At 53.3% G+C, this 26,797-nt stretch overlaps 2 protein-coding genes across 5 annotated transcripts in view; one reads left to right on the top strand and one right to left on the bottom strand.

The window, feature by feature from the left end:
• MYO1H (myosin IH) overlaps positions 1-26,797 on the bottom strand; it is a 141,376-nt gene that overhangs the window by 112,330 nt on the left and 2,249 nt on the right. The gene's annotated exons all lie outside the window — the stretch shown is intronic.
• FOXN4 (forkhead box N4) lies at positions 1,839-25,027 on the top strand (the record flags this gene model as incomplete). The annotated part of the gene is made up of 9 exons (XM_082668038.1): positions 1,839-1,924; positions 15,637-15,782; positions 18,756-18,880; positions 18,977-19,087; positions 19,395-19,522; positions 20,153-20,249; positions 21,152-21,359; positions 23,315-23,707; positions 24,768-25,027. The coding sequence occupies 9 exons, from the start codon at positions 1,839-1,841 to the stop codon at positions 25,025-25,027; spliced, it is 1,554 nt and encodes a 517-aa protein (XP_082524164.1).

The raw sequence follows: 26,797 nt of genomic DNA on the forward strand, positions 1-26,797 counted from the left end.
CGACCCCGCCGCCGCCCGCGGTCCGCGCCACCTTTCCCGCGGCGGGCGCGGGGCGGGGCAGCCGGCGGCGCGGGCCGGGCGGCGGGGAAGGCGGGAGCGCGGGCGCACCGGCGGGCCGCGGCTCCCAACGGCTCGGCTGCGCTCCGCTGGCCGCGCGGGACCCCGAGCATCGCAGCCTCTACCACAGCCGCTGGCCCAGCCGCGCTCGCTCCGGGCCGACTCACCCTCCACGCGGGACAGGGGGGCGCGGCGCGCAGACCCGAAACGCCCCGCGCCCGGCCGCCGCGCCCGGCCCACTCCCCCCTCCCAACCCCCAGCGGTCCCAGCAGGTGGAGGCACCCGGCGCGAGCGCTCCCGGCTCCGAGGGCTCCCTCCGGCCACGCGCCGCGCCTATCCGCGCGGGCGCAACTTTCTTAAAGAGACAGGTGGCCCGAATCCGCGTCTACCTGGTGCCCCGACTCGGCCTCCTGGCCCGTCCCCCCTTTGGGGAAGAGAGGGGGCTGCAACAGATCTCCACACCACCCACCTCCTTTTCCCCTGGGCAGTGACGGATTGCAAATTTTAATGCACCCAGCATCCTTTTGCAACTTAATTCTTTTGGCCTAAATCACCCTCCCACTGCTCCTCAACGCATGCTCGCAGGAGTGCAGCTGGGGCCACTGCTGGCAAAGTTTGAAGAGGGGTGTCCCTACCCCTGCACCATACCCCACCCGGAGCCACGGGGCGTGCAAGGCTCGCTGCTGGTGGGAAACGCCCGTTGCAATCCCCTTGACCCTGCCCTGTAACTGACCCTTGGGGAAAAGCCCCCCGCACAGCTACTGCGCATGCTCTGAGCTGGACAGCTCCAGAGAGGGAAATTTAAAAACGGTTCGAGCTGCGACGGCGGCCAAATTGCAGAACGCGAGGGGCGAGCGCGAGGGAGTCCCCCTCAGAAACCCCATCCCGCCCCAGGAGCGCCTGCGGCGGCGGCCCAGCGAGGATCGGCTCCAGGTACCGCCTTGCAGGGTTGGCTTTGCTCCCTCCTCCCGGGCAGTGCCCTGCATTGCGTTTCCTGGGGGGAGACCCGGGGCAGGGGTAGCGGGGGGCTGCCTCTCTTTGCCCCCTTTTTCTCCTTTCCAGGGGTCCTTGATGACTTTGGGGGCGGATCTGAGAGTCTAGTGGGTTTCTGTGTTCGTTTCAGCCTCAGAGTTTGAGAAACTTAGGGAAGATTTCTTTTCAAGGTTATGTTTGTGTGCAGCGGGGGCTGAGGAGGTGGAGTGGGGAGTCGGGTTGGGTTTCCAGCAAGGGCATGTGGCATTTTTGAAGGCATTTCCAGGGCGGGAGCCCTGCGGAGATTATTCCCTTTGCAAGTGGGAATTTGGCTCCCCCAGAGAAACATACATGACACATCAAACTGTCCTTTTTTGTTTATTTTTTCCAAAGTGGTCAAGCCGAGCCGTGGTTGAAAACACTAGGCTTGGAAGGGAATCAGGTTTTTCTGATTCCTATTTTGCAAGTCCACATTATCCAAGACTTGACATTTGGATTCTAGAGGCTTCCTCTGCCCTTCCCCCATTAATTTGAAAGAACATGGAATTTCATTCCATTCTCTTCATTTGCTTCTAAAGCCCTGTAGAATTGCCCTGGGAAAGTGACCTGTGACACCCAGGAATCCTCTAGTACTTCTTTTTCATTTATCTTTATTGGAATACAATTGCTTTACAATTTTTTTTTTTTAAGTGTTCTGTTAGTTGTTTGAGCTCCATCCTTCTGAACTGTGGGAAAACTATGAGTTTTCTGCCCTGTCCACATCGTTGCTGATGGGAGCTTTGTTTTCTGCTTGTCTTTTCCCCAAGGAGATGATAGAAAGTGACATCTCATCCATGATGTCAGGAATTATTCGAAACTCAGGGCAAAATCACCACCCCTCTCCACAGGAATACAGGTGAGGGCTTCAACAATAACAAATGATATCTTTTTGAATTGTTTAAAGTGTTTATGTGCTGGTTACGGTTTCTGAAATTGACCAAGAACTATGGTTACATTAAATTCTGTGATTTTGCAGGAGAGCTAGAAGATTTTGGTTTCGAAGGTGGTCTCTCTGAGGGTGTGTGACTTGTGGCGTGGGGCAATGGGACCACTGAAAGCCTGCAGTTTTTTGTTCCCTCGTGGGTGAGAGGCTGGGCAACTGGGTAGATGTTAAGAGGACAACAGCAGTTATTGCTTCTCCTCCAGTGGTCTTAACAGGGCTCCAGGAAATGCCCCCCAAGAAAGGAGAAAGGGCTTGTCCAAGGTCACCAGCAAAGGGAGGGAGGAGGAGAAAAAGGAAGTATCGCAACCTCTCTCCCTTGAGCCACTGAAGGGCTGCCCTGGTTCCCAGTGCCCCACCCACAAGGCAAGTACCGTGTCCATGGGTAGAGGGGGCACAGCCCAGATTGTGGAGTGGGGACAGGACAGGGGCTGGCCTGGGAAGAGCAGGCTGTCACGTCAGCTCAGCCCTGTTTCCCCAGCGGCTGTCTGACCTCCCGGAGCCATTGCAACTCACCAGCGGTGCCTTTGGCGAAGACCGAAGCCCCCAATTAGCGGGTGGCTGCTTCCCGAAGGCTGTGAGCCTGAAGGCTGCCTTCTGAGGCCCGAATGAGGCCACACATTCAAACAAATATTTGCGGAGAGACTGCTGTGGGCGGGGCTGGGACCCCAGATGTGGGCCAGGCACACAGCAGTGTGTGGGCACCTACTGTATGCCCAGCTTGGGAGGCTGCTCAGATGAGCCCCCATTGTACAGGTGAGGAAACTGAGGCTCAGAAAAGTGAAATGGTTTTCCCAAGGTCGCACAACCAAAGACCTATGGGCTTCCTTTCTGCGCTGAAAGGGTTTAAATTACGGCAAGTGGGCTGGGGACAGCCTAAGGGTTAGGAGCTTGGCTCTGGAGTCAGTTAGAATCCCAGCTTCTCTGGTTGTGTGGACCTCTGAGCCTCAGTTTCCTCATCCATGAAATGGGGACAGAAATAGTACCTACTGCATAGACTTGTTAGAAAGATTAAATAACAATTTAACTCTATCACTTGCCAACTATATGATCTTGGAAAAATCCTGGGGGTCCAGCTGTTCCTTTCCACATGGATTCAGGGCTGTTTTCTTATGTTAAACAGCATAAACAGAAGGCAGAATAACAAAATAACAACAACAACAATAATAATAGCTGGTGGTTTCTTAACCCTTTAGTACCTGCCTGCCCTGTGCCACAACCACCCTATGAGAGTAGCACTCTTGTGCCCATTTGGCAGATGAGGAAATCAAGGCTCAGCCAGATTAAGTGACATTACAAGATGATGCAGGTAGTTACGGGGACAGTGGGGACTCGAACCCTAGGCTGTCCCACCCAGAGGGTACCATGACCACCGCCCCCCCCATGCCCCACTGGTGAAGAGCGCATGGGGTTGGAACAGAGCAAGTTTCTCCACCACCTCACAGCTGTGTGACCCTGGACAAGTCACTGCCCCTCTCTGTGCCTCAGTTTCTTCATCTGGGAAATGGAGCAATGAAAGAGCCCAATTTGTGGGTCACTGGGAGGATCCTGTGCTTCCATCTAGAAATGGTGTTCAGCCAGGCCTGGGGTAGAGTGCTTTCTCATGGAGGGGAGATTTTATGATTATACAGAGACTCCCCCACCCCTTCCAACCACTCCCATTTTTCTCCCTGAATAATAGCCCAGGAGAAGTTTATGGGCTTCTCATTCCCCCTCCCACATCTCCAGAGAATGACTCTGAGGACCACTCAGGCTGCTAGTGCAGCCTGGTTCCAGCCCCCTTGCAGCCCTCCATGCAGCTGCCTGCCCCTCCATCCCCAGGGGCTGAGTTTGGCCGTTAAGCCTCAATGGCTGTGTGCAGGGAGGGTGGGGGGCGTAGCAGCTGGAGGCAGCTGCCCTGTCCCCAGGGAGCTGTCGAGAGTCAGTGGCCCGGCCTAGACAGCAAATGGGCAGCAGCATCCCGCTAACAACAGCTCGTGCTCAACGTGGGTTCGCTGCTTTCCGCTTGGCTCTAAACTAGGAGGGAATCCACTCTTAGGGGCACTAGGAAATAATGAGAGTTATTAAGCACTTACTGTGTGCTAACTCCTTATTTTAGAGGTCAGATCTAACAACCTCCTTTTACAGATTGGAAAACTGAGGCCCAGAGCTGCAAAAGGAGGCAGGCTGCTAGCTCCTCGGAACTTCAGCTTCTCCCAGGGCCGTGCGGCTCAGTGGTTATCATTACAGAGCCTTGTGCCGGGTGTTTATTCCCCAAACCCTCAGTCCCTCCTCTAATAAAGGAGGCGACTTTGGGCAAAACCCTTTCCCTCTCTGGACAGTGGTTTTCTCATCAGTGAACCACAGTGCCAGGCACACAGTAGATACTTCATAAATATGCATCGGATGGAGAGATGGATGGATAAATATCACATGAGAAATAGCACATCCACGGAAACTCAGGGAAGTTTCACTCTCAAGTGATGACAAAGTCCTGTCCCGTGGACCAGGGCAGGCGGACACCACCTGCCTTTCCTCTTAAGCCTCCCACTGCATTGACTGTGGGGGACGGTTTACCCCCATTCCAGAGTGGCTCCACCCATAGGTTGTAATCTCCGTGGGTGAGGGGCTCCATATGGCAGGAGCAGTGACCATCTGAGCATCTTTACAACCCTGCACCCTTCAGGGTGTTCAGGGTGGCCAGAATAGCTCCTTAGCCCACCCTCGGACAAGGAAAGAGGGGTAGCCTTCGTGGGGTGCAGTCCTCCTTTGGGGTCTTGTGTTTCCACCCCTAGAAACACGCACACAGCATGCCCACGCACACCAAGTCCTGAGCCAAGTTCTAAAAAGGAAAGAGTCTCTTTTCCAAATTCCTAATCCAATCATGTCACATTGCGCTCACTCTTGGCCCAGTTGGGAATTTCTAAGCTTGCTAAAATGGCATTAGATTTTCTTTTTCCTGTAAACGGTTAGGAAAGATATTACAAATGATACGTTCGCTAAATAAACAGCTCCATGAAATGTTTGATCCCTTTTGTGTAAAGGTTGGATTGTAAACAAGAACAGTTGCTAACGATGTAACAATTTCTTACTGACCATATCTCCAGAAGGCAGGTAAAACCTTCTGGTTATAATCATAGCGGACGTGCCTCTCTGTACTGCAGGGATGCTGATCTGACACCCCACTCCCGCAGAGACAGTATTTTCTTGGCAAACCCCTCCTAGGAGCCATGAAAGGTCAGAGGAAAAAAGAAAGAAATGTGGTTTGAGTACCTGCCTGGTGCCCTTTCTTACAGGTTATCTGATCTTATCCTCACAATTTCCCTTTGTGGTGGGAATTCTTATTCCATTTTACAGATGGGAAAACTGAGGCACAGAGATGTGAAGTGACTTGCCCAAGGTCACACAGCTACAAAGGGGTTGAGATAGGACTCGAACCCCAAACAGGTGTTCCTTCCACTGCACAATTGCTGTCTCAACTCTGAGAATTTCCAAGATAGGAAATAAAGGGTTAAATGTGGGCTCTGCCCTGAGAAGGCAGGAGTAGACAAGAGAGTTAAAATTAATGAGTGATCTCAGGAATCTATGCCATGGGTAGATACTAATGGCACTAGTCATTCCCGTGGATGGAAACACTGGGAGATGTTGGACTGGTCTCGGAGGGCTTCCTGGGGGAGGTGGTGTCTAAGCTGGGCAGGAAATGGATAGAGATTGGGGAACACAAGATGTGTTGGAGCTGAACTGGGCTGGACTGGGGGGGATCCCTCTTCCCTTTCCTACTCCAGCACGTATGGAATAAATGCCCACAGGGTGCCTGGCCCTTTGGTGGGTGCTGAACAAAATAGAGAGCCTCTCCATCCTTGCCCTCCTAGAGTGGAAAGACTAGAAACATGTATAAATGAATATACCTCATGGCAAAATGCTAAATGTTCTGCAGACACAACAAAGGAAAGACCACCAGGGGTGGGGGTGACCAGGGAGGACCTCTCAGAGGAGGGAAATTTTAGGCTATGGCCAGAAACATGAGAAAGAGCCAGCTGTGAATGAGTGCATGGAACAGCATTCCGGACAGAGGGAACAGCATGTGCAAAGAGAACAGAATGTTTGGGGAACTGAAAGATGGACAGGTTTGCTAGAGGAAAGGGGAGAAGGAAGGAAATGGCCAAGGACCAGATCATGGCAAGGAGCTCGACTCTTACTACCCCGATGGATTTTAAGGACAGTGACAAGTTCTAGTCCTAATGTCCCTTTTGAAAGGTTGCTCTGAATTCTGGGTATGAAATCCATCCATTCCACAAACACTTGCCTAGCACTCGAGCCACATACTGTACCACGTCCTGCAGTGATTTACCTACCCTGAACCAGGAAGCAGGCCAGGCCCTTTTATCACCTCTATTCTACACCTGAGAAAACTGAGGTTCGAAGGCATTGAGTCACTTGCACAAGGACCCCCATTAGGAGTGGAGCCAGGACTGGAATCCAGGCCCCCCCTGGGCTCACCCCATCCAGTGCCCTACTCTCCCGGCTCATCTTCCATCCCTCCATGGGATTAGCTAACACGGCTGATCAATTAAGGATATTGTTAATTAATGTTATCAGCTTGGTCCCCTGGCCAGTGCAGAATGGCAGCCATGGACTCCAGTTGTATCTCACTTTGCCCAAGGCTACCACAGAGTCCCCTGACCAGTGGCCCCATCACCATGGAGGCACCCTGCAGCCTGATCCTTCTAAAAATAACGTGATAATGGTTTGCCCTTCCTGCTTACGTCTTGATTTGTTTCAGCCACACTGGCAGAACATCGAGTGAAGAGGCTCCAGGGTGGGTGGTTTAAGTCCCAGCTCCTTTGCTGACATGCTGTGTGGCTGAGGGGTATCCCTTCCTCTCTCTGGGCCTCAGCCATCCCATCTACGAAATGGGCATGACAAATAGCCATCCCACAGGCCGTCAGGAGACGAGGGAGATGCAGACCTAAGAGGGCTGGCAGGAAGGTGGGCATGCCACGGGGCAGACTCCCCCTTCTTTGAATCCCTAGGTCAATTAGAAAGTTCTCTCCTTGGAGAGAGGGAACTGTGTCTGTCTGCCAGAACAGGGCCTGGCAGGTAGGAGTTCAGGAAAAATTTGTGGAATGAAGCTGGTGCTTCCTGAGTGTCGGGTACTCTGCACGTTGACCTCCCCATGGAGCCCACTTTACGCTGAATCCATACTCTTCGGAGGATGTTGACACTAATCTGAACCACTAGCACGCAATACACATTGATGGGCTGGGCGCCCTACCTGAACTATCTCATTCAGTCCTTACAGCCACCAATGAGATGTGTGCAGGCGTTAGCCCTCCCATTTTACAGATGAGCAAACTGAGGCTCAGAGAAGCAGATGACTGCAGACAAATCTCACAACTACTAAGTGACTGAGTGGGATTCAAAGCCAGGCCTGGTGGACCCCAGAGCCTACACTCGTAACCAACTACACTGAAATGCTGCAAAAATGAGAAACACGGGAGCCAGGGCCCACGCTTTCTAGCTGAGATGGGCTCAGAATGTAACATTACGGAGGGCAGGCCTGGGCCTTCTGATAAGCCCAGAACCTTTAGAGCAAAACTCATTACAGGAAACACAGGTAAAGTGATAAGCATGGAGGAAGCACTTGAGAAATGGCAGCCCCATTATTGCACTGACAAGAAAGGGTTATTACTCTGATGTCGACTTTCCCGGGGTACCACCTGGCTCCTAACCAGGGTCTGCCACCTCTCAGACCCTCCATGCCGCAGCCCCTCAGAATGGGGCTGTACCCTTCAGCATTTCACTTCCCGGCAGAGGTGGGCTGCCCACCTCTACAGTCTTCCACCCCACGTGGCCCTGCAGGTGGTGTGTCCCAGTGGGCGCCCCATGGAGATGGAAGGGGTTCAACCCCCTTGTGTTCCAGATGGGGAAACTGAGGCCTGGGGAGGGTCAGGCTGGAGGTGCTGAGGCCAGTACCTGGGGCCACTGCCAAGAGGCTGCTGAGGCGAGTTCACCTGGCTTGGCCTCACCTTTCCTATCTGTGAAAGGGGATGATGATGCCCTCTAGGGGGTGTGTGTGTGTGTGTGTCTGTGTGTGTGTCTGTGTGTGTGTGTCTGTGTGTGTGTGTGTGTGTGTCCGAGCTTTGAAATGAAGTGCCTCCTGTATGGGCGGGGAGCTGCGAGTGAACCCTTTTATTCAGAAGGGGACTCTGGAGTGCTACCTAGGTCTTTTTCTTTTCTTTTTGCCCCCAAAGCTTTCTATTCACTAATGAGGAGCCCCTGCTGGTGACAAATCCTCCACTTGGTTTGAGAAGGATGCATGACCAGGGGTCCCCTTTGGAACCCTTGAGGTAATAGTTGAACCTGCTTTTTCAGGTTAAACTGAAATCAGATGCTTCATCTGATATGATGCTTAAATGAACTCTTAATGTGTTCTCAACAGCCCCCTTAGGGTAGGTGCTATTATTATTATTCTTCCCATTTTATATGCAGGGAAACTGAGGCCCAGGGCAGGTGATGGTCATACAGCCAGGAAGAGGTCAGGCCCGGGCCCACCTGTCTTGGGGTTCACACCCGCTCCTAACCTTGGGGTGCTACTCTGCCTTCCTAGAGCCCTAGGACCAGTGGGACCCTGCGGGAACTTCTACTCTGCCAGTAATGCTTTATAGAGGGGGAAACGGAGGCCTGGAGAGCGAAAGGGGCTTTCGCCCAAGACGTTAGAACTTTGGAAATGCAACCAGGGGTTTAGCTGCAGGCTGCTCCCCTGAGTTACAGGGTCTTTGTATCAAAAGGAACCTTGGAGGTTGCTTAAGGCTCATCTTTCATCCAGCAGGGGCCTGACAGGCCATCCCTTGGCTCCTACTTGCATGCTCCCAGGATGGAGAGCTCACTACTTCATGAGTTGCCTTCTATGCAGCTCCAGTTTTTACAGAGCCCTTCCCCATAACTTCCTCACTGGTGGGTGGGTGGGGTGGAGGACCCTTTTACACCCACATCTAATAAAACTCAAACTTCCATGAACTCAGCTCCTTAAATGTCCAAATCCAAATCAAATGTCCAGTTGTCTTAAGGCAAGGTAGAAACACCACAGATTGTTCCATCCAGATTGAAGAATGTTCCAGAAGGCTGCCGCCTAGTAGGATGCTTTGCGATGATGGGAATGTTCCACATTTGCCCGGTCCACTATGGAAGCCACTGGCCACGTGTGGGCACCAAGCACTCGAAATGTGACTGGCATGACGAAGAAACTGCATCTATCATTTTATTTAATTTTAGTGAGTTTAAATTTAAATAACCACCTGCGGCTCCCGTCAGGCAGCACAGTGCCTGGATTTTCTAGAACTCACAGAGCACATTTCTTCAACTGTTCCTTGTAGGGCAGGGAGAGAGGACGGTGGGGCTGTAATCAACCCAGGCTCTGGCTGGGGGACCCTAGACAGGCCTGTTTCTCCTGGGCCTCAGGGTCCCTACCTGGCAAATGGGAAGGTAGTAATGGTAACATACCTCCCTGATCAGGCTCTCGTGAGGATGACGTGAGATCAGTCACTTCCATTAGGGACAAGGTGCACCCCAGGGGCTCACTCAGCCCAACCTGTGTCCACAAGCTGTAATAAGATTCAATTTTATTTAACTATAAAATTAAATAAAATTACACTGAGTCTTTCACCCCCGCCTGGGCCCCGGGGGCAGTGGGGGTGGGACATCTAGACAGCCGGATCTGTTTGCTCACTTGTCCAATCTTTGAGCAATTATTAAGCACCCACTGTATGCCCGGCCCTGTGATGGGCTCTGAGTGTGTGGCCCCTGCCAGGGTGCAAGGGTCCTGCTTTAGCATCAGCACCCAGCAGCGAACTTGGCCCCTGTCCCGGCCTCCTCTTTGCCAGACCTGGGGCCCCCCAAGATCTGGGAGTGCAGCCCCTGTCCTCCCTGGGGACATCAGCCAGTTTCAGAAGGTGGAGGCTTGTGGCCCCCTGGAGCTCAGAGAAATGGGGGCTCAAGTGAGGGGATGATGACAGGTCCAGAGAAGGAGAAGGGAAGGCATCCTTTGTGAAAGAAGAGAAGATACGCAGGCACAATGGAGGGTGCTGGAGGAGGTGGGAACATTTGGTACCCTGGGGCCCAGGGCCCGTCACACACTACACCCGTGTCAGAGCATGGGGTCACCTGAGCTGGCAGAAGGGTGTGGCGGGGGCCATGGCTCCCCAGCACTGGGCGTGTGGGAATTACCTGGGCGCGGGAGCATGGGTTAACTGCTTCCATCCCCTGAAAGCCTGGCTCAGTGTCTTTAAATAGTGCTGACACTGGGGACACAGGAATGATGGGTGAATGAGTGTGTGGGACGGAGACGGGTCTGCAAGAGATCTGGGGGCCCTGGATGCCGCATCAGAGAGAGATGGGACAGGAGAAGAGGATGGAAGCCTCTTGTGAGCGCTTTGCCTCTGTCATTGTTACCCCACTCTGCAGAGGAGGAAACCGAGGCTCAGGAAGGTTTGGAAGCAGGTCTGATGTCACCAGGCAGGACAAGTGGGGCCAGGACTTCATCACAGGGCACCATTGACACAATGACAGAGAGAGAGAGACAGAGAGACATACACAGAGACAAACACAGAGATACCAGCAAGGAAAGAGTGGGAGAGAGTCAGAACAGAGGGATGGGGGTGAGATAGGAGCGGGGGCGCGGTGGGGAGAGCAGAGGGAGCAGATGCAAGGAGCTGTGTCTCTGAAGTTTCATGGTTTCGTTCTCCTTGTAGCTTCCTCTGGAGGTGACCCTGGGTGGGGAGGCATCAGCGACATGGTGACCTGGGGCTGGCTCTCCTCCTCACCCAGAGATGCAGAGAGTGAGTAGGACAGGTCTTGGGAGATCCCAGGGCGATGGGGCTAGGTTTGCCTCTTCCTTTGCATTGCGAATATCCCATCATTTTCCAGCAGATGAGAAACCCACTCAGGAGACTGACACAGGGTGTCTCTGTCTCTGTCTCTGTCTCTGTCTCTCTCTCTCTCTCACACACACACACACACACACACACACACACACTCCAGGGAATAATCCCAAACCCTCGCAGATGACAGGATGGTTCACAAGCCACTTGGCCTCCACACCAGCAAGCCGGTCTCAGGCAGGGTATAAGATATTACAGCTCATATTATCATTTGTGCCCATTTTATAGGTGGGAAAACTGAGGCTAGGGATTAAGTGCCTTTCCAAGGGCTATGGCTCAGAAGCCATGGTGGCTCCTGAACCAAGGAGTCTTTCTCTTGTCACAACTGCCAAGGATCCCATGGTTTATGCCACTTAAAATGAAGCGCTAGGAGAGGGCAGGAATGGGGCACACGGGGACACCTTGATGAGGGGATTCTAGGCATTGGTAAGGGAGAGGTTTGGGGGACCTTTACATGCCACCGTGGACAGGGAGCTTTGTGCCTCTTTGCAAGGGCAGAGGAGGGTGGGAGAGGAGACAGAGATGGTCAAGGCCCCAGGCCCGGCAGTGGGTACGGGACACTCCCACTTAGGCCCTAGAGCATCACCTCCTGGTTCCTGTGACACACAGTGAAGAGGTGCCTGGATGCCAGGTGAGCCTAGGGGGCAGCAGGACATAAGCCAGGCTTGGGGGCCCGCAGACTCCATCACAGAGCTCTGGGGCATCCACAGCCATCTCAGGAGACCAGCAGGGCCAGCTGGGCCAGACACATGGAAGCAGGCATTCTGGCCTGAACTGGAGGGGGGACCAGACCACCCTGGGATGCCTGAGGCAGCGGGGGAACAGGACCTGGCTGCCCACCCCCAGAATGAGCAGCAAACCCCCAAGAAGGGAGAACGGGGGCCAGGCCTGTGCCAAAAGTTGAACACACACTGGCTCATCTGATCCCTGCAACAACCCAGGGAGATGTGGTCTGTTCCTCTCCCATTTTCCAGATGAGAAAATGGAGGCTCAGGGGCCGGAAGTAACTTGTTTGAGGTCTCACAGATGGGGGGGTGGGTCATAAGGACTTGAACCCAGATCCATCCAACCAGAGCCTGAGCTGTGCCGAAGCCCCTGCCACACCCCCTCAGGGCTGCCCTCCCCCCCGAGCTTAGGGAGGCACTAAAACACAGCTTCCCAGGCCCCACAGCCCCAGGGTGGGATTCCAGGGTCTGGGATGGACCTTGGGCTCTGCATTTGAACCAGCCCCTGGGTGATGGTCATTCACACAGCCCCAGCTGAGAGCCCAGGACTCAGGGTGGGGCATCTGCCTGAGAGAATATCAGGTTCTCTGCCTGTGGTGCTGCAGGTACAGCCCAAGATGTCAGCAGATAGACCCGAATTCGAGTCCTGGTCACAATTTTGCTTTCACCAGTCTGGCCTCAGTTTCCCCATCTGTAAAGTGGGGCTGTCTGTTCCCTATCCCTGTCCTGAGGCTGTCTCAAGGACTCAAGGGGGCAGAGGACAGCTAAAAGTGACAGTCAAGGACAGCTGGATGTGACAGTCACTGTCAAGCAGTTCTCTGGGTTGGTGGCCTGGGGTCAGCCTGTTTCAACTGGCCAAGCAGGCATTTAAGTAGTGCCACTGTGTCCTGGGCTACAGGGTGATGGGGGGGCTCAGGGCCAGCCCTCAGCGAGCCAAGGGGCAGGATGTGGGCAGAGGGATGGCAAGGCAGGACTCACTGGCCCAGGGAGCAGTCAGGATGCAGAGGGGGTCCCTGAGCTTGGGGTCTGGGTGGCAAAGACTTCCCGGAGGAGAAGGTACTCCTGGGCTAGGAAGGGCCATATGGGGAGCCCCTGCCCTGGTCGTTTCCTGGAGTATGACATTGGAAGCAAACTGCCTCCTTTCTCTCGGCCTCAGTTTCCCCATGGGTAAAATGAGGGGTGGGGTCAGGTGATGTCTGAGGAGACTGGCATTAAGAGGCCAGAAGACAGAGTTTGAAGTGAGCCTCCAGGGATAGGCACAGTTTGGGTGGGGGAGGAAGAGCCAAAAGGGCTTTCCTAGCATGGAGGTGGGGCCATGGGGTGCTGGGGCTGCTGCTATGAGGGAAGGGGAGGCCCAACAGGGCTTACAAACAGCAGGAAGAAAAGAAAAGAACGATCAGAAGAGCACCATTAACTCAGCCCCTACCACACGTGCAGCTGTGTGCTAAGCAGTTACATTATGTGATTCTCACTCTGGGGGAAATAAGCTCAGAGCATTTGTGAGCTCGGGGCCTCAGTTTCTCCATCTGTAAAATGGGCACATCATGCAGCCCAGCATCTGGCATACAAGAAGTGCTCAGTAAGTGGAAGCCGCTAGTGGTAGCTGCAGCAGGGGCAGGTCTGTGTGACCCCAGAGCCCAAAGCTTTGATATATTTCCAGTCCCCTGAGGACTTGGCTAATATTATCATTAACATTAATATTGATATTAATGACAGCAAAGTCAGACATGGTTCCAAGTCTTTTCATGCAACTATATGTTTAATCCTCAGCATACCCTATGTGATAGGAACTATTATTTTAGCCCCACTTTACAGATCAAAAACTGAGGCTCTGTGGTCATCCATTTACAATGCTTGGTGTCAGTTTATCTCTTGTAAAAATAAAATACAGTGCGTGTGTGTGAAAAAAAAAGTGATATGAGAGAAAAGAAAAAAAAAGGATATAAGGTCTTTCTAAGGTTACCCAATTAACACTGTCTCAGTCTTTGTATTAATACTCCACCTATTTCCTTGTGCATTAAACTTATAGTTATTTATAAATTCTTAATAATTGTTTTTGTGTAGTTCACAGCTTTCACAATCATTAGTTATTGTGGCATATTACTTCTGTACTAATAAATATACATTATTTAAAAAAAACAAAAACAAAAACTGAGGCTCAGAGAGGTTAAGTCAGTGGCCCAAGGGCACACAGGTAAGTGAAGATCAGGATTAGAGCCTAGAGTCCAAGCTCTTAACCAACACATAATCTAACAGATTCACCCTGCCGCCAGAGATCCTGCTCCGTGGTGATGCCCAGGAACCTGGTGTGTTTACAAGTCCCCCACCATTCGGGGGGCTCTGATGGGCCCCCTCTTGAGAAACCTGCCACCAGGGCCTCATTTCCACTCCTCTCTGAGGCCCCAGCGCCAGGTAGAGCAGCAAGGGCACTGGGGAGCCACAGCAGGTTACTGAGTGGGAGTGGAGCTTGTACCACCAGATGCTGGGAGGTCGGCTGGCCGTGGGGTGAGGAGGAGCCTGGGTGGGGGCTGGCCAGGCTCCCCCGACAGCTACAGCGGGCGGCACGTCAAGCCCTGCCCCTCAGCCTCACCCCATGGTCTCCACGGGCCTGACGGGACAGATGGCATCGCCCAGGCCTGGCCTGTGGCTGTCACTTGTCCAGATGAGTTATGAGTGGGTCAAATGGGCGGCAGCCGGGGGGGCTGTAAAAACAATTGCAGGGAGACCCCAGTACAATGGGAGCCACGTGCCATGGGGGCAACAGTCGTTTGTCACACAATGGGCCGCCAGGGGACAGCAGCCGGGCCAACTGCTGCTACGGACACGGACCAGCCGAGTTTTCAAATCGTTTCCAGGCCCTGTTTTCCTACGAGGCAGCCAATCACCGGGGCAGCCGGGTGGTCACCTGATGCCAGCTTGGTGGGCTGAGGGCCCAGGCCCGGCTACAACCGAGCAGCGGGTGCCATGGCAACGCTAATTGTGGCCCTAAAACACAAGGAAAGAGAGAGCAGGAGAGATGGGAAGGAGGGGGGAAGAGAGACAGAGTGAGGGAAGGAGAGAGAACACAGGCCTGAGGCAGCCACGCAGATGGCAGGAGCGGGTGGAGGCTGATGCCCCAGCTGGGTCCACGGTCACGTGCATGAGAAAACCACAGGCTGCGTCCCTCTCTCTCTCTCTCTGAGGCCCCAGGACACCTAGTTTTGAAACCTGGAGTTTAGAATTTGGACGATGGGCCTCTGGGCAACAGACCAGAAGGCGCCTGGCCTGCGGGGCCGCAGGTGTGCTGGGTGTGGCGTGGGCTCCTGGCCGGTTTGCAGCCACATTATAACACGGGCAGGATGCTGCTGTGAGGCCCAGGGCCCTGGAGCTGTGGGGCGAGCATGACTTCAAGGGCACCGGGGAGCCATGGTTACCCCAAATTGGGGTACCTGCCTGCTGTCCTCAATGGGCAGACTTTTTCTTTCCATAGAAAGCTATGCTTTTGCTTGTGAATCAGTTGAGGGTTGGTGGGTGTGGGTCCTAACTGGAACCCCCAGGGGCTGCCTGGGGTTACGGTGAAGAGTTCAGGCTGGGCTCCCAGGCCCACCCCTTCCTGTTCTGTGTGGCCTTGGGCAAGTGACTCAGTGCCCTGAGCCTCAGTTTCCCCATCTGTGAAATGAGAATAATAGTAGCACCTGCCTCATCAGGTGACTGGGGTGTTCCGTGGGTTAATACCTGTGAAGGACGTGATTCAGTACCTGGCACATAGTAAGTGCTCAACAGACATTAGTGCTTATTACTTGGGGGTAGGGACTGAGTAAGACGTGTTAAGTGAATAAAGGAAGGGAAGATTTGAGGGTGTGCGATCTGGCTGCCAAAGGGGGATCTCTGGGAGTGGGTAGATTGGAGGATTAGGGTGGCTTGGGGGAGGTGAGAGGCTAAAGGGGGTGATTCCAGAGGTAGGCGAGCTCCCCGCCCCTGCCCGAGCTCCTGCCCCTCCCCGCAGGCTCCTGGCCGCCACCAGCAATGATGACCTTCCTGGGGACCTGCAATCACTGTCGTGGCTCACGGCCGTGGACGTGCCGAGGCTGCAGCAGGTGACGAGTGGCCGTGTGGACCTGGGTGGCCCCAGTGCGCCACACGCGCACCCAGGTAGGCGCGGGGGCGGGGGGGTGGCGGGGGAGGGGCGATGCCCAGCACTGCCATCCACCACTGTGTGGCCGTGGCCAGGTCACCCTCTCTCTCTCTGGGCCTCTGTTTCTTCCTCTGTAAAATGGGACTAACTCTACCTTCCCCAGGGGGATGTGGTTTGTTCATAGTCATCACTGTGTGCCAGGCGCTGTGTGAGCTAAGTTTTCAGCAACAAATAAAGACAGACCTTCCCTTACCCCTGTCCATCTTGAACACCTAGAGCAGTCAGCAAACGATGGTCTCCGGAACCAAGTGCAGCCTGTGGCCTGTGGCCTTTGTGTTAAGATTGCTTTTACATTTTTCAAGGGTTATTAAAAAACAAAGAAGGCAGATGACATGGCTGGCAGAACCTAAAGTATTTGCTGTCTGACGCTTTACAAAAGTTTATTTCATTTACCTCTAAAAAGTAAAGAAGTACTTTGAGGGGGAGGAGAGATAAATTAGGAGTTTGGGATTAACATATACACACTATCATTGATTATATATAAAATAAACAACAAGGACCTACTGTATAGCACAGGGATCTATACTCAATATTTTGTATAACCTATAAGGGAAAAGAATATGAAAAAGGACATATAGATATGAATCGCTTTGCTGTACACCTGAAAGTAACACAACGTTGTAAATTAACTACGCTGCAATTTTTTTTTTTGGTTGCACTGGGTCTTAGTGGTGGCAGGCGGGCTCCTTAGTTGTGGCCCGTGAGCTCTTAGTTGCAGCATGCATGTGGGATCTAGTTCCCTGACCAGGGATCGAACATGGGCCCCCTGCATTGGGAGCGCAGAGTCTTATCCACTGTGCCACCAGGGACGTCCCTACGCTGCAATTTAAAAAAATGATTATAAAAAAGATTTTTTTTTAAGTACTTCGACTTCTTCCAAGAAAGTGCTGAGCTCAGGACCTGGCACACAGTAGGTGCTCAGTAAATGGCAGCTAGTTGCAGTCAAAGCAAGTGGATTAAATGTTTAGAGACACAGAAAGTGTCAAAGAAAAACAGTCAACAAAAACAATCACTGCAGTGCATGCACTAGGCAGCCTTCCTTCCCCAAGACGGAGGATTAACTGTACACAAACACTGGGTTTGCTTCTGTCCTCTTATGAGTGGTTCTCAAGTTCCTATATTTTATAAAGCTATATTCTTAAAATAAAACACAGATGCTACAAGCAGGAATATATTGTTCTCACAGACTTCTGTATTTCTGTGCTAAAATTAATGGAATCAGATTTTTAGATAAGTGTAATTTTCTCTCCAGCAGACCAAGTGGTTACATCTGAATTGAATGCCTGTCAGTGATCAAAAGAAACTCAAAAAATGGACCAGAGAGAGGCTTTTGGTATTTAAAAATAAATATGCCGTGGTAATTTTAAGCCAGAAAAAAAAAAATCACCACAGTACATTAAAAGTACCCGTAGTTGAAAAATTAATGCCTAGGAGTCAGTCTTTCTTTCTTTCTTCCTTTCCTTTCTTCCTTCCTTTCTCTGTGCTGCGTGTGGCATGTGGGAATCTTAGTTCCCCGACCAGGGATCGAACCCACTCCCCCTGCAGTGGAGGCACAGTCCTAACCACTGGACTGCCAGGGAAGTCCCCAGGAGTATGTCTTTCATTGGACAAATTGTTCTTGGCCAAGTAGCAGGGGTCAGCAAACTTTCTATAAAGGGCCAGTAAATATTTTAGACCCTGTAACCCAGATGGTCTCTGTTGAAACTTTCCAACTTTGTCACTGATGTGCAAAACCAGCCATACACAATATGTAAGTGAATGGGTGTAGTGTGCCAATAAAACTTTATATAAAAAAACATGCTGTGGGGCTTCCCTGGTGGCGCAGTGGTTAAGAAGCCGCCTGCCAATGCAAGGGACACTGGTTCGAGCCCTGGTCCAGGAAGATCCCCCATGCCGCGGAGCAACTAAGCCCATGCGCCACAACTATTGAGCCTGTGCTCTAGAGCCCATGAGCCACAACTACTGAGCCTGCGTGCCACAACTACTGAAGTCCGTGTGCCTAGAGCCCATGCTCCGCAACAAGAGAAGCCACCACAATGAGAAGCCCGTGCACCACAACGAAGAGTAGTCCCCGCTCGCCACAGCTAGAGAAAGCCCATGCGCAGCAACGAAGACCCAACACAGCCAGAAATAAGTAAATTAATTTAAAAAAAAATGCTGTGGGCCAATTTGGCCTAGTGGCCAATAGTTTGTCAATCCCTGATCTAGAACTCAAGGGACAGCTGTGTGACCTTGGGTGGGTGCCTTCCCCTCTGAACCTCCTTCCTCATCTGCAATGAAAAGATAATAAAACTGCCCTCATAGGGTGTTGTGAGGACTCGATGCAGAAAGTACCTTGCACACAGTAGATGTTCCGTAGATGTAAACTGTGAAATAAGAAAGCCCCTTCCATCACTGCACACCTCCTGCGTGCCTGTCACTATGCCAGGTGTTTGGAGCACTGAGTCACATAAAATAAGGTCCTGGCTCTCAGGGAGCTAAGGATCTGGTCAGACAGAAGGACAAGGCAGACAGACCAAAGCACAAAGGATGAGCCCAGGTGGCAGCCAGAACTCAGAGGAGAGCTGAAGGCCCCAAGGCAGGACCACCTTGTACATCAGCTTTGCTGGATTGGAGGTGGCTACCTAAAGTCAGGCTGGTACAGTGAGAATCTGATAGATGCGATGTCTGTCACAGGCCCAGCACAGGAGAAGGGGGCACATCTGCTATCCCTGAGCTAACGCTTGGCAGAAGAGCAGATAGGGGCCGGCAGCTGGTAGGAACCCACTCTCCCCCACTATACCCAGGAGTAATTTGTCAAGTACCTACTATATGCCGGGCCCCAAGGGTGGGGGATGGCTCCACTCTCTGCAGGTGCCCAGGGACTGGGCTGTCCCTGCCCGCAGCCACCATTCCCCCAGCCTGGGCATCTCTGTGCTTCCTTCATCCAGGTGCCTTGGCCAGGGCAGCTGACCTGCACGTGGGAGCCGCCGCAGGTGCCCTGCTCCATGGCCCAGCTGGCATGGCCCCCCAAGGCATGCTGGGTCTGGGTCACCTGACCAACCAAGGAGCCAGCGTAAGTGCCACCACAGGGGTCAAGGAGGGAGGGGGGTGTCCGACAGGGCTGGAGTCCGCCTTGACCCTCTGTCTCCTTCTCTCCCGGCCCCAGCAAATGAACCAGTTCCCTGTGGGGGGCCAGCCCGCATCCAGCCTGCAGGACCCGCCACAGCTGTACTCTCCCACCTCCCAACCACAGTTCCCGCTACCCCCGGGCGTCCAGCAGGTACCGGGGGCTTGGAGGGGCCCTGGACTCAGAGGCAGACACTCCTCACTTGGACTGGCGAGGGACTGTTCTGAGCCTCAGTTTACCTACATGGAACATGAGAATAACATGCTTCACCATGTCATGGGGTTGTCCATTCGGCTCCCCCGAAAACCCTGCGGTGGGCGGAGACAAGATGGTCTGCTGGGGTTGTGAACCCTGCATCTGGCTCTCTGAGGTGGGGTGGGGCGGGGTCATCGTGAGTGTCTGATGCTCTCTCTCACCGTCTCTCTCTCTGCCACTCTTCCCCGTCCCCACCCGTGGGAAGTGCGCTCCTGTGGGCCTGTATGGTTCCCCGTTTGGGGCACGGCCTCCCTACCCCCAGCCCCGCATGGCTGTGCATTCATCTCAGGAACTGCACCCCAAACACTACCCCAAGCCCATCTATTCATACAGGTGAGGTCCAGGGGGGCTGGGGCTGTGGGGACCTCAGGGAGGAGAGGGGTGAGGGCTGCCTTGAGGGCACCTCAGACAGCTGGGTGTGGTGGCCCAGGCTTCCAAGGGGGAGGTTTCGGGGAGTGGGGGACCCCCAGGTAGGACCCGTTCGTAGGAAGGACCGTCATGTGGTCAGTCAACCCCCAGGGTTGAGAACCCACCCCAGACACAGAGCCCAGCACTCCACTCTGTCACTCACAAGCTGTGTGGTCTTGGGGAAGTGGCTTGGCCTCTCTGAGCTTCAGTTCCCTCTGATGTAAAAAGTCATCAATAATAGTATTATGTACCTCACAAGATTTTGGGGAGGGGGGTAAGCAGCCTAGTGAAAGTCTAAAGGCCCATTAGTTATGGGAAATGGATAGAAAGGAGGAAGAAAAGACAAGGCTTCTCAAATCGGTACCAATGGCTGAGCTCAGGGTCAAGGTCAGCGGGTGGGAAAGACATAGGGCCAGGAAAAGGTATCAAGAGCTAACACTATGTGTAGGGACTGGTACCAGTAGGATTAAGCAGGGCCAGCTTCCTGGCAGAGGAGGCTTAGGCTGTCAGCCTGAGACGACTTCATGCCTGGCCTGCCCCACATTTTGCCTCCAGCTGTCTGATCGCCATGGCCCTGAAGAACAGCAAGACAGGCAGCCTGCCTGTGAGCGAGATCTACAGCTTCATGAAGGAGCACTTCCCCTACTTCAAGGTGAGGGGCCCAGCCAGGGTAGGGATGTTGGAGTAGCTCTGGCCTCTCCCTGGCACTGCTAGAACCCAGGATTGGCCCCGGGCCAAACGGGACCACCCTTTTAGTCCCCTAGTTATGTCCATAGACACCTGCAATGTGCACTCACACAGACATGGGCCAAGAAATCCAGAAAGAGAAGGGGGCATTTGAGTTGGGTTCTGACGGATGAAGAGGAGTTCACCAGGCATCCCAAGGGGCAAAGGGTAGAGGGCCAACCTAGTTATTCAGCACAGATTCAGTAAAACATAATGATGCTAAACACAGACTTGGTGAGAACCTTTGCCTCTCTGAGCCTCAGTTTCACCCTCCGTGCCTCAGTTTCCCCCTCTGTAAGACAGGGAGAATGATACCCAGCCGGCAAGGTTAGTAAGGATCTGCATGTAAAGGCACTGGCAGCTCCTGGCACCTGGTTGACCATTAGTAAGAGAGAGAGAGAGAGAATAAAATGAATAGGGTATGAGGTGCATTGCAATATCTGGTTACCTAACAATAAAGTATGAGCATTTATAAAAATGATCAGCATTTAATGCACTCGACCAGTTATCCACATATTAGCATCATCTTGCTTGCTTCCTGAGTGGGAGAGAAAAAGCGGGAGATCTGGCAGCCCTGGGCCTTGTCTTCATGTCTTAACCACTGCCCAGAGCTAAAGTGCAGCTGACCCATGTACCATCAGGGCATGGACCCTCCCGTTTGCCACTTTGCCCCCCTGCTCTCTCTTGTCTTCCTGACTCGAGGTTGAGCATTGGACACTGACATCGTCCCCCTGCCCCTCTAGCCCTGAGTCTGAGATCCCCAAGGAGAGAGAGGATTCAGAGGGGCGTCCCTGAAGGGGTCTCCCACGGGCCCACTTCTCCCCACAGACGGCTCCCGACGGCTGGAAGAACTCAGTGCGACACAACCTGTCCCTGAACAAGTGCTTTGAGAAGGTGGAGAATAAGATGAGCGGCTCCTCGCGGAAGGGCTGCCTGTGGGCCTTGAACCTGGCCCGCATCGACAAGATGGAGGAGGAGATGCACAAGTGGAAGAGGAAGGACCTGGCTGCCATCCACCGGAGCATGGCCAACCCCGGTGAGGCCCGGGTGCCCCGCCACACACACACACACACACACACACACACACACACACACACACACACACACACACACACACACACACACACACACACACACACACACACACACACACACACACACACACACACACACCGGCATCCTGCCCATCCCACAACAAGCCCAGTCACCATGGCGGGGACATGGGCGCCTGGTGACCGTCCCCCCTCCCCTCCCCCGAATACACGTCTCCTCTCCATCCCTACGTGGTGGCTGGTCCATTGAAGGGTCTGGTCAGAAACGTGAACAGCTGTAGAATCTCGCTAACAACCCCAGTTTCTCCCACAGACATGTCGAACGAAACACCCATGGGAAAGCACGGCTTCCTTACCTTTCTTACCACATCAGTACAGATTCCCAAAGTAACAAAACAATAATACCCAGTGTGGGCTAGGATGTGGAGAAATCAGCATCATCATGTACAATTGCTGGGAACGTAAGCTGTGAAACTTTTCCAGGGCAAAGTAATGTAGCGAAAGCTTGCAAACTTGGTCCTCCAATTTGGTCCACTTATTCTACTCATCAAAGATTTGATCAAAAGGTTTAGGAACAAAGTTATCCATCATGAAGTGATTTCTGATAGTAAAAAATTGAAAGCAATCTAGACATCCTGCAATAGGGGATTATTTAAATAGATGTAATGTTATACCATGCAAGTATTAGAGATAAGAATACTTTGGGAATATAAAGAAATGCTCCCAATACAATAAGTGAAAAGAGGCAGGTTATGAATCAGTATACACAGCATGGTCACATTCTAAAATTCTAAAATATATCCACACCCATGTGTGTTTATGTGTGTGTGTGTGTGTGTGTGTGTATACATATATACACACACACACACGCACACACGGACTGGAAGAAATATACGAAAATCTTTACTGTGAATGGAGAGACCACTGAAAATTTTTATATTCTTCACGTTTCTCTATTTTCCAAATCTTCTACCCTGTTCGTGAATTACTTTTAGATTCGAAAAAAAATATTGTACCCGCTTTTTTTTTTTTACTTAAGAGATGGAAGCTGGGGACATACAAGTGACATATGAATGGAAAGAGTGACATGGGAGGCTAATGCCACCCAGCCTTAGGAATATTTGGCCTGGCCCTGTGAATGTCATCGTGTTTGAGGTTTGAGTATCAAGGGGGATGGGAGTCTAGCTCAGAGATGAACAATTCAGTAAGATGGGGAGAAAGACCATAGCAGGATCCACTAGGCCCTCAGCTGAGAGCTCCGGGGTCTGGTTCGAGATCCAGGGCCCATCCTGACACATATTTGGGGTGACGGCTAGGGCAGGCCATTTCACCTTCTAAATTCCAAGTGTCCTCGTTTCTAAAATGCGTGCAACCCAAATAGATCCTGGGACCCTAGTGATCCAGTCTCAAAACTGTGTTGTAGTCAATGAGATACAAGCCAACAACCAAAAAGAATTCAAGAGTAATTTGCGTCTTGTTCTATCCAAGAGCATTAAGGAGGATCCGAGTTTCGATCCACAGCAACGCTTCATGTCTCTTTAGCAGCAGGGAGTGGCTAGGACCCCTTGTATGTTAATAAATTTTGTCCCAATCTCGTGGGATTTGTAATCTCTGCCTTACCTCCCTCTCGTAGGGCTGTGATGAGGTTTAAGTGAAGTCCTAGAGTTACGGAATTGTCCTGTAAAACACTGTCCCCATGGGAGGAGCCCATGTTATCTGAGACTCCTCTCACTCCTCAAAGTCCCTATGCAATCTGTGATTTCATTGCACTTTCACAACCCCGTGCACAGTGCGTGATGCCATCTCATAGATGAAGCGGCTGAGGCCTAGAGAGTCCAGGAGGCTTGCTAAAATCACTGGGATTTGAATCCAGGCCTGGGCTGGGGCCCAGAAACTGTAGGGTGGCTTCTGATGAGTGACCTCTCCCACTTGCCTGCAGAGGAGCTGGACAAGCTGATCTCGGACAGGCCAGAAAGCTGCCGACGCCCTGGCAAGCCAGGGGAGCCTGAGGCCCCCGTGCTGACCCATGCCACCACGGTGGCCATGGCCCACAGCTGCCTGGCCGTCTCCCAGCTCCCACCCCAGCCACTGATGACCCTGTCCCTGCAGTCGGTTCCCCTGCACCACCAGGTCCAGCCCCAGGCACATCTCACCCCAGACTCTCCTGCCCCGGCCCAGACCCCACCCCTGCATGCCCTGCAGCACCTGAGCCCCAGCCCCCTCCCCCAGCCCACCGTGGGAAGGGCACCTGTGGACTTCATCAACATCAGCACCGACATGAACACCGAGGTGGACGCCCTGGACCCCAGCATCATGGACTTCGCTCTGCAGGGTGAGGCTGGAGGAAGTGGGGGAGGGGCACAGAGGGGGGAGGGGCAGCCCGGGGGAGGGGCAGCCCGAAAGGTCAGGGAGGGCAAGGGAAAGGAGGGCGGTCTGCATTTACCCCACAGCACGTCCCTTCAGAAAACACTTCCCAACCACCTGATCCTAGCAAATTCCAGCAAGCATTTAGTTAGCACTTGCGGTATACCAGGCCTTGTGCCAAGCACTTCAGAGGCACCATCCTGCAACAGTCCTGGGAGGCCACTGCCATTTCATATTCCCATTCTGCCGATGAGGAAACTGAGGCCAAGAGGAGTGAAGTCACTGGCCTGAGGTCGCCCGGCTAGTAAGTGGCAGAGCTGGGATTTCAACCCGGGCCTCTCTGACCCCAAACTTTCAACCAGGAACTGCTTCAACCTGCATGTGCCAACCTCGTGCCAGGTCACACTCTGACCCACATGGTCATCCTCAATCCACGGGGAATGAATGAATGAATGAGCAAGGGGAGTTCAGGCTTCAGTGAAGGCTCATAAGTCATCTGTTCGCTAACACTGGTGCGCCTACTGTGTGCCAGCCAACGGCCGAGAAATCCTCTGCCCTCAAGGAGTTGCGTGTCTAGTGAGGGAACTGGACGAGGTATCAGGTTAGTTAGTTAGCAAGTTAGTCAGTTATAGCTGTGAAATGGGTATGTTTGAACTGCCCTGCTTCTCCGCCTGGATTACCGTGCAGTTAAAACGTGCTGGGAAAATCATGGTTTTGTCCCCTGGCTTTGACCATGATGGTACCACCTAACGAGGGCCGAGCGTTTCCCACTCATCGCCTAGTTTCAGCCTCTCAATCCTAGGCGGTGGGTTCTCTGATCATCTCATTCCCTCCCGAGGAGCCCAAGGCTCTGAGATGGTAGTGACGTTCCCAAGGACGCCCAGTGGAGAGGGAAGGGCCGGGAACGCTGGCTCCTCCATGCTGTCCTGTGACGCGTGACTTTAAACACCACACGTGGTCTCTGCCCCAGCCCTAAGACGGCCTTCGAACTCGGGTCCGTTTGACATGAACGCTCTTGTCTTTGAAAGGGAACCTCTGGGAGGAGATCAAGGATGAGGGCTTCAGCCTGGACACACTGGGCGCCTTCGGAGACTCCCCACTGGGCTGTGAGCTGGGGGCCTCGGGCCTGACCCCCGTCTCCGGCGGCAGTGACCAGTCCTTCCCAGACCTGCAGGTGACCGGTCTCTACAGCACCTACTCGACCCCGGACACTGCGGCCACGCCAGCCGTCACCTCCTCCTCTCAGTACCTGGGAGCCCCGGGGAACAAGCCTATAGCCCTGCTTTGAGCCCACAGCCTCGCCTGCCCCAGAACCTGGGCCCAGGAAGGATGCTCACCGAGCCGGGTGTTCCTGCAAGAAAGGCCCCTCACCCTCCCACAGGCCTCTGAACGGTCGCTGGGACTGCTGGCCGACAGGGCAGTAGCTGCTCTCCTCCCTGACCTCCACGGGAAGTTTCTGGGGCCTCCCCAAGTCAGGAGGACAGAGGAGAGCGGACAAGCATCCCCGCCTCCCCCACTCTTGACGCTTCTCCGAGGCTTGAGATGCGAGGCCTAGCCGAGCTGAGAACAAGGTCTCTCTAGACTGCTTCCCCAGTCTGGCTCCCAAACAACCTGCAGCCCGCCTTGGGACGCATTGGTGTGCCATGCAAACACCCCAGGGGGAAGGCCTTTAATTTATTATTCTCCTAGGACGAAACACCTGCCTTAGCCTCCGGCGGACAGGCCCTGAGGCTGGGAGCGGGGCTGGCAGACCGTACAACTTCCCTTGGACTGGAGCAACTTGAACTCTGAACCAGGCACCTGCCCCGCTGGCCTCCGGGCCCCCTTCTCCCTTAGTCCGTCAGGGTTTCACAGAGCGAATCCCTGGGCCATGCCGGGCACTGTGACCCTGCGAACATTTATTTATATTTATTGGAGCACGTCCAGGCCACTTCTTCAAACTCAGCCCGTGGCCCCTGGCACAAGACTCTATGGTCCCTCCCGGCAGCCCAGCGGTCCTAACTCCTAAATTACCCGCGCACCACGTCTCCAACTGGCTCTTCAGCTCTTTGCGGCCTTGGGCTGCTTTTTAGAACAAGCAAGCACTTTTGATACTGTGAAACATCCTATTTTTTAAAATTAGAGACCAGATATTTTTCTAACCGTTCAGTCATGATTCGAATCTCTTGCCACGTGTACCTAAAAAGAGAGACACCCTAGTTTTGAGCGCTGGGGGCTTCAAGTCAGGATGGGAATGGGAGGAATGGCAGGGGGCTTTCTGTACTGGAATTGAAGACACCCCTGATGGAAAGAAAGTAAACTGTGAACCAGGTAAAACTTGACCCACGTAGCGAGTGGGGCTGTCGAGGCCACAATGCAGAGTATTTATGGGTACTTTTTGGCCTGTCTCACTGCCCCGTGACCTTTTTTATGTTTCTTTCCCCCCTCTTGTTGCCAGTTACTGACTTTCCAAGTGGCAGGTTCTGCAGACAGTCGGGTTAGAGGGGACCCAGGTGAGTGGGCTGGGACCAGAGGAGGTAACCAGGGATCAGCCTACGGCAGCAGCTTATACCACTGTCCTGACCAACATCTGGGAGTTCCTGAACCCTAGAGCCAGAATTTTCTGATTCATCCACAGCCACCTGGGAGGCTTGGTGTTCAGGCCTGTCTCAAAGGACCATCTCTAACTTCTTCCTAATTCTGGAACTTTCCACCAAGCATCACCATCGTTACACACAGCTCAGTGCTGTCCGTCTGACTGGCACTGCTCAGCTGCTTTGTGTGACGTGACCTGCCCCCCGCCGAGAAGATGTCTGAGTCATTAAGGAAGACGCGTGTTCGGGTGATGCCAGGACTGTGTACCATTGTGGTGGAGAACCGTCTTCTGTCAATAAAGGCTGAACGCAGCTCTGTGGCTTGGGTGGGTGGGTGGGGTTGACGGGGGAGGGAGGCGTAAAGGACAACAGCGCCCCTCGCCCCTCACAGCAGAGATACCCCCCTTACAGATGGGAAAACCGAGGCCCAGAGAGGGAACACTGAGCCCAGGTCTTCTGATGCCAGGTTCCCATTGTGCCAGACA

This window comes from Grampus griseus (assembly GCF_964374135.1).
Source record: "Grampus griseus genome assembly, chromosome: 12".
Classification (NCBI taxonomy): domain Eukaryota; kingdom Metazoa; phylum Chordata; class Mammalia; order Artiodactyla; family Delphinidae; genus Grampus; species Grampus griseus.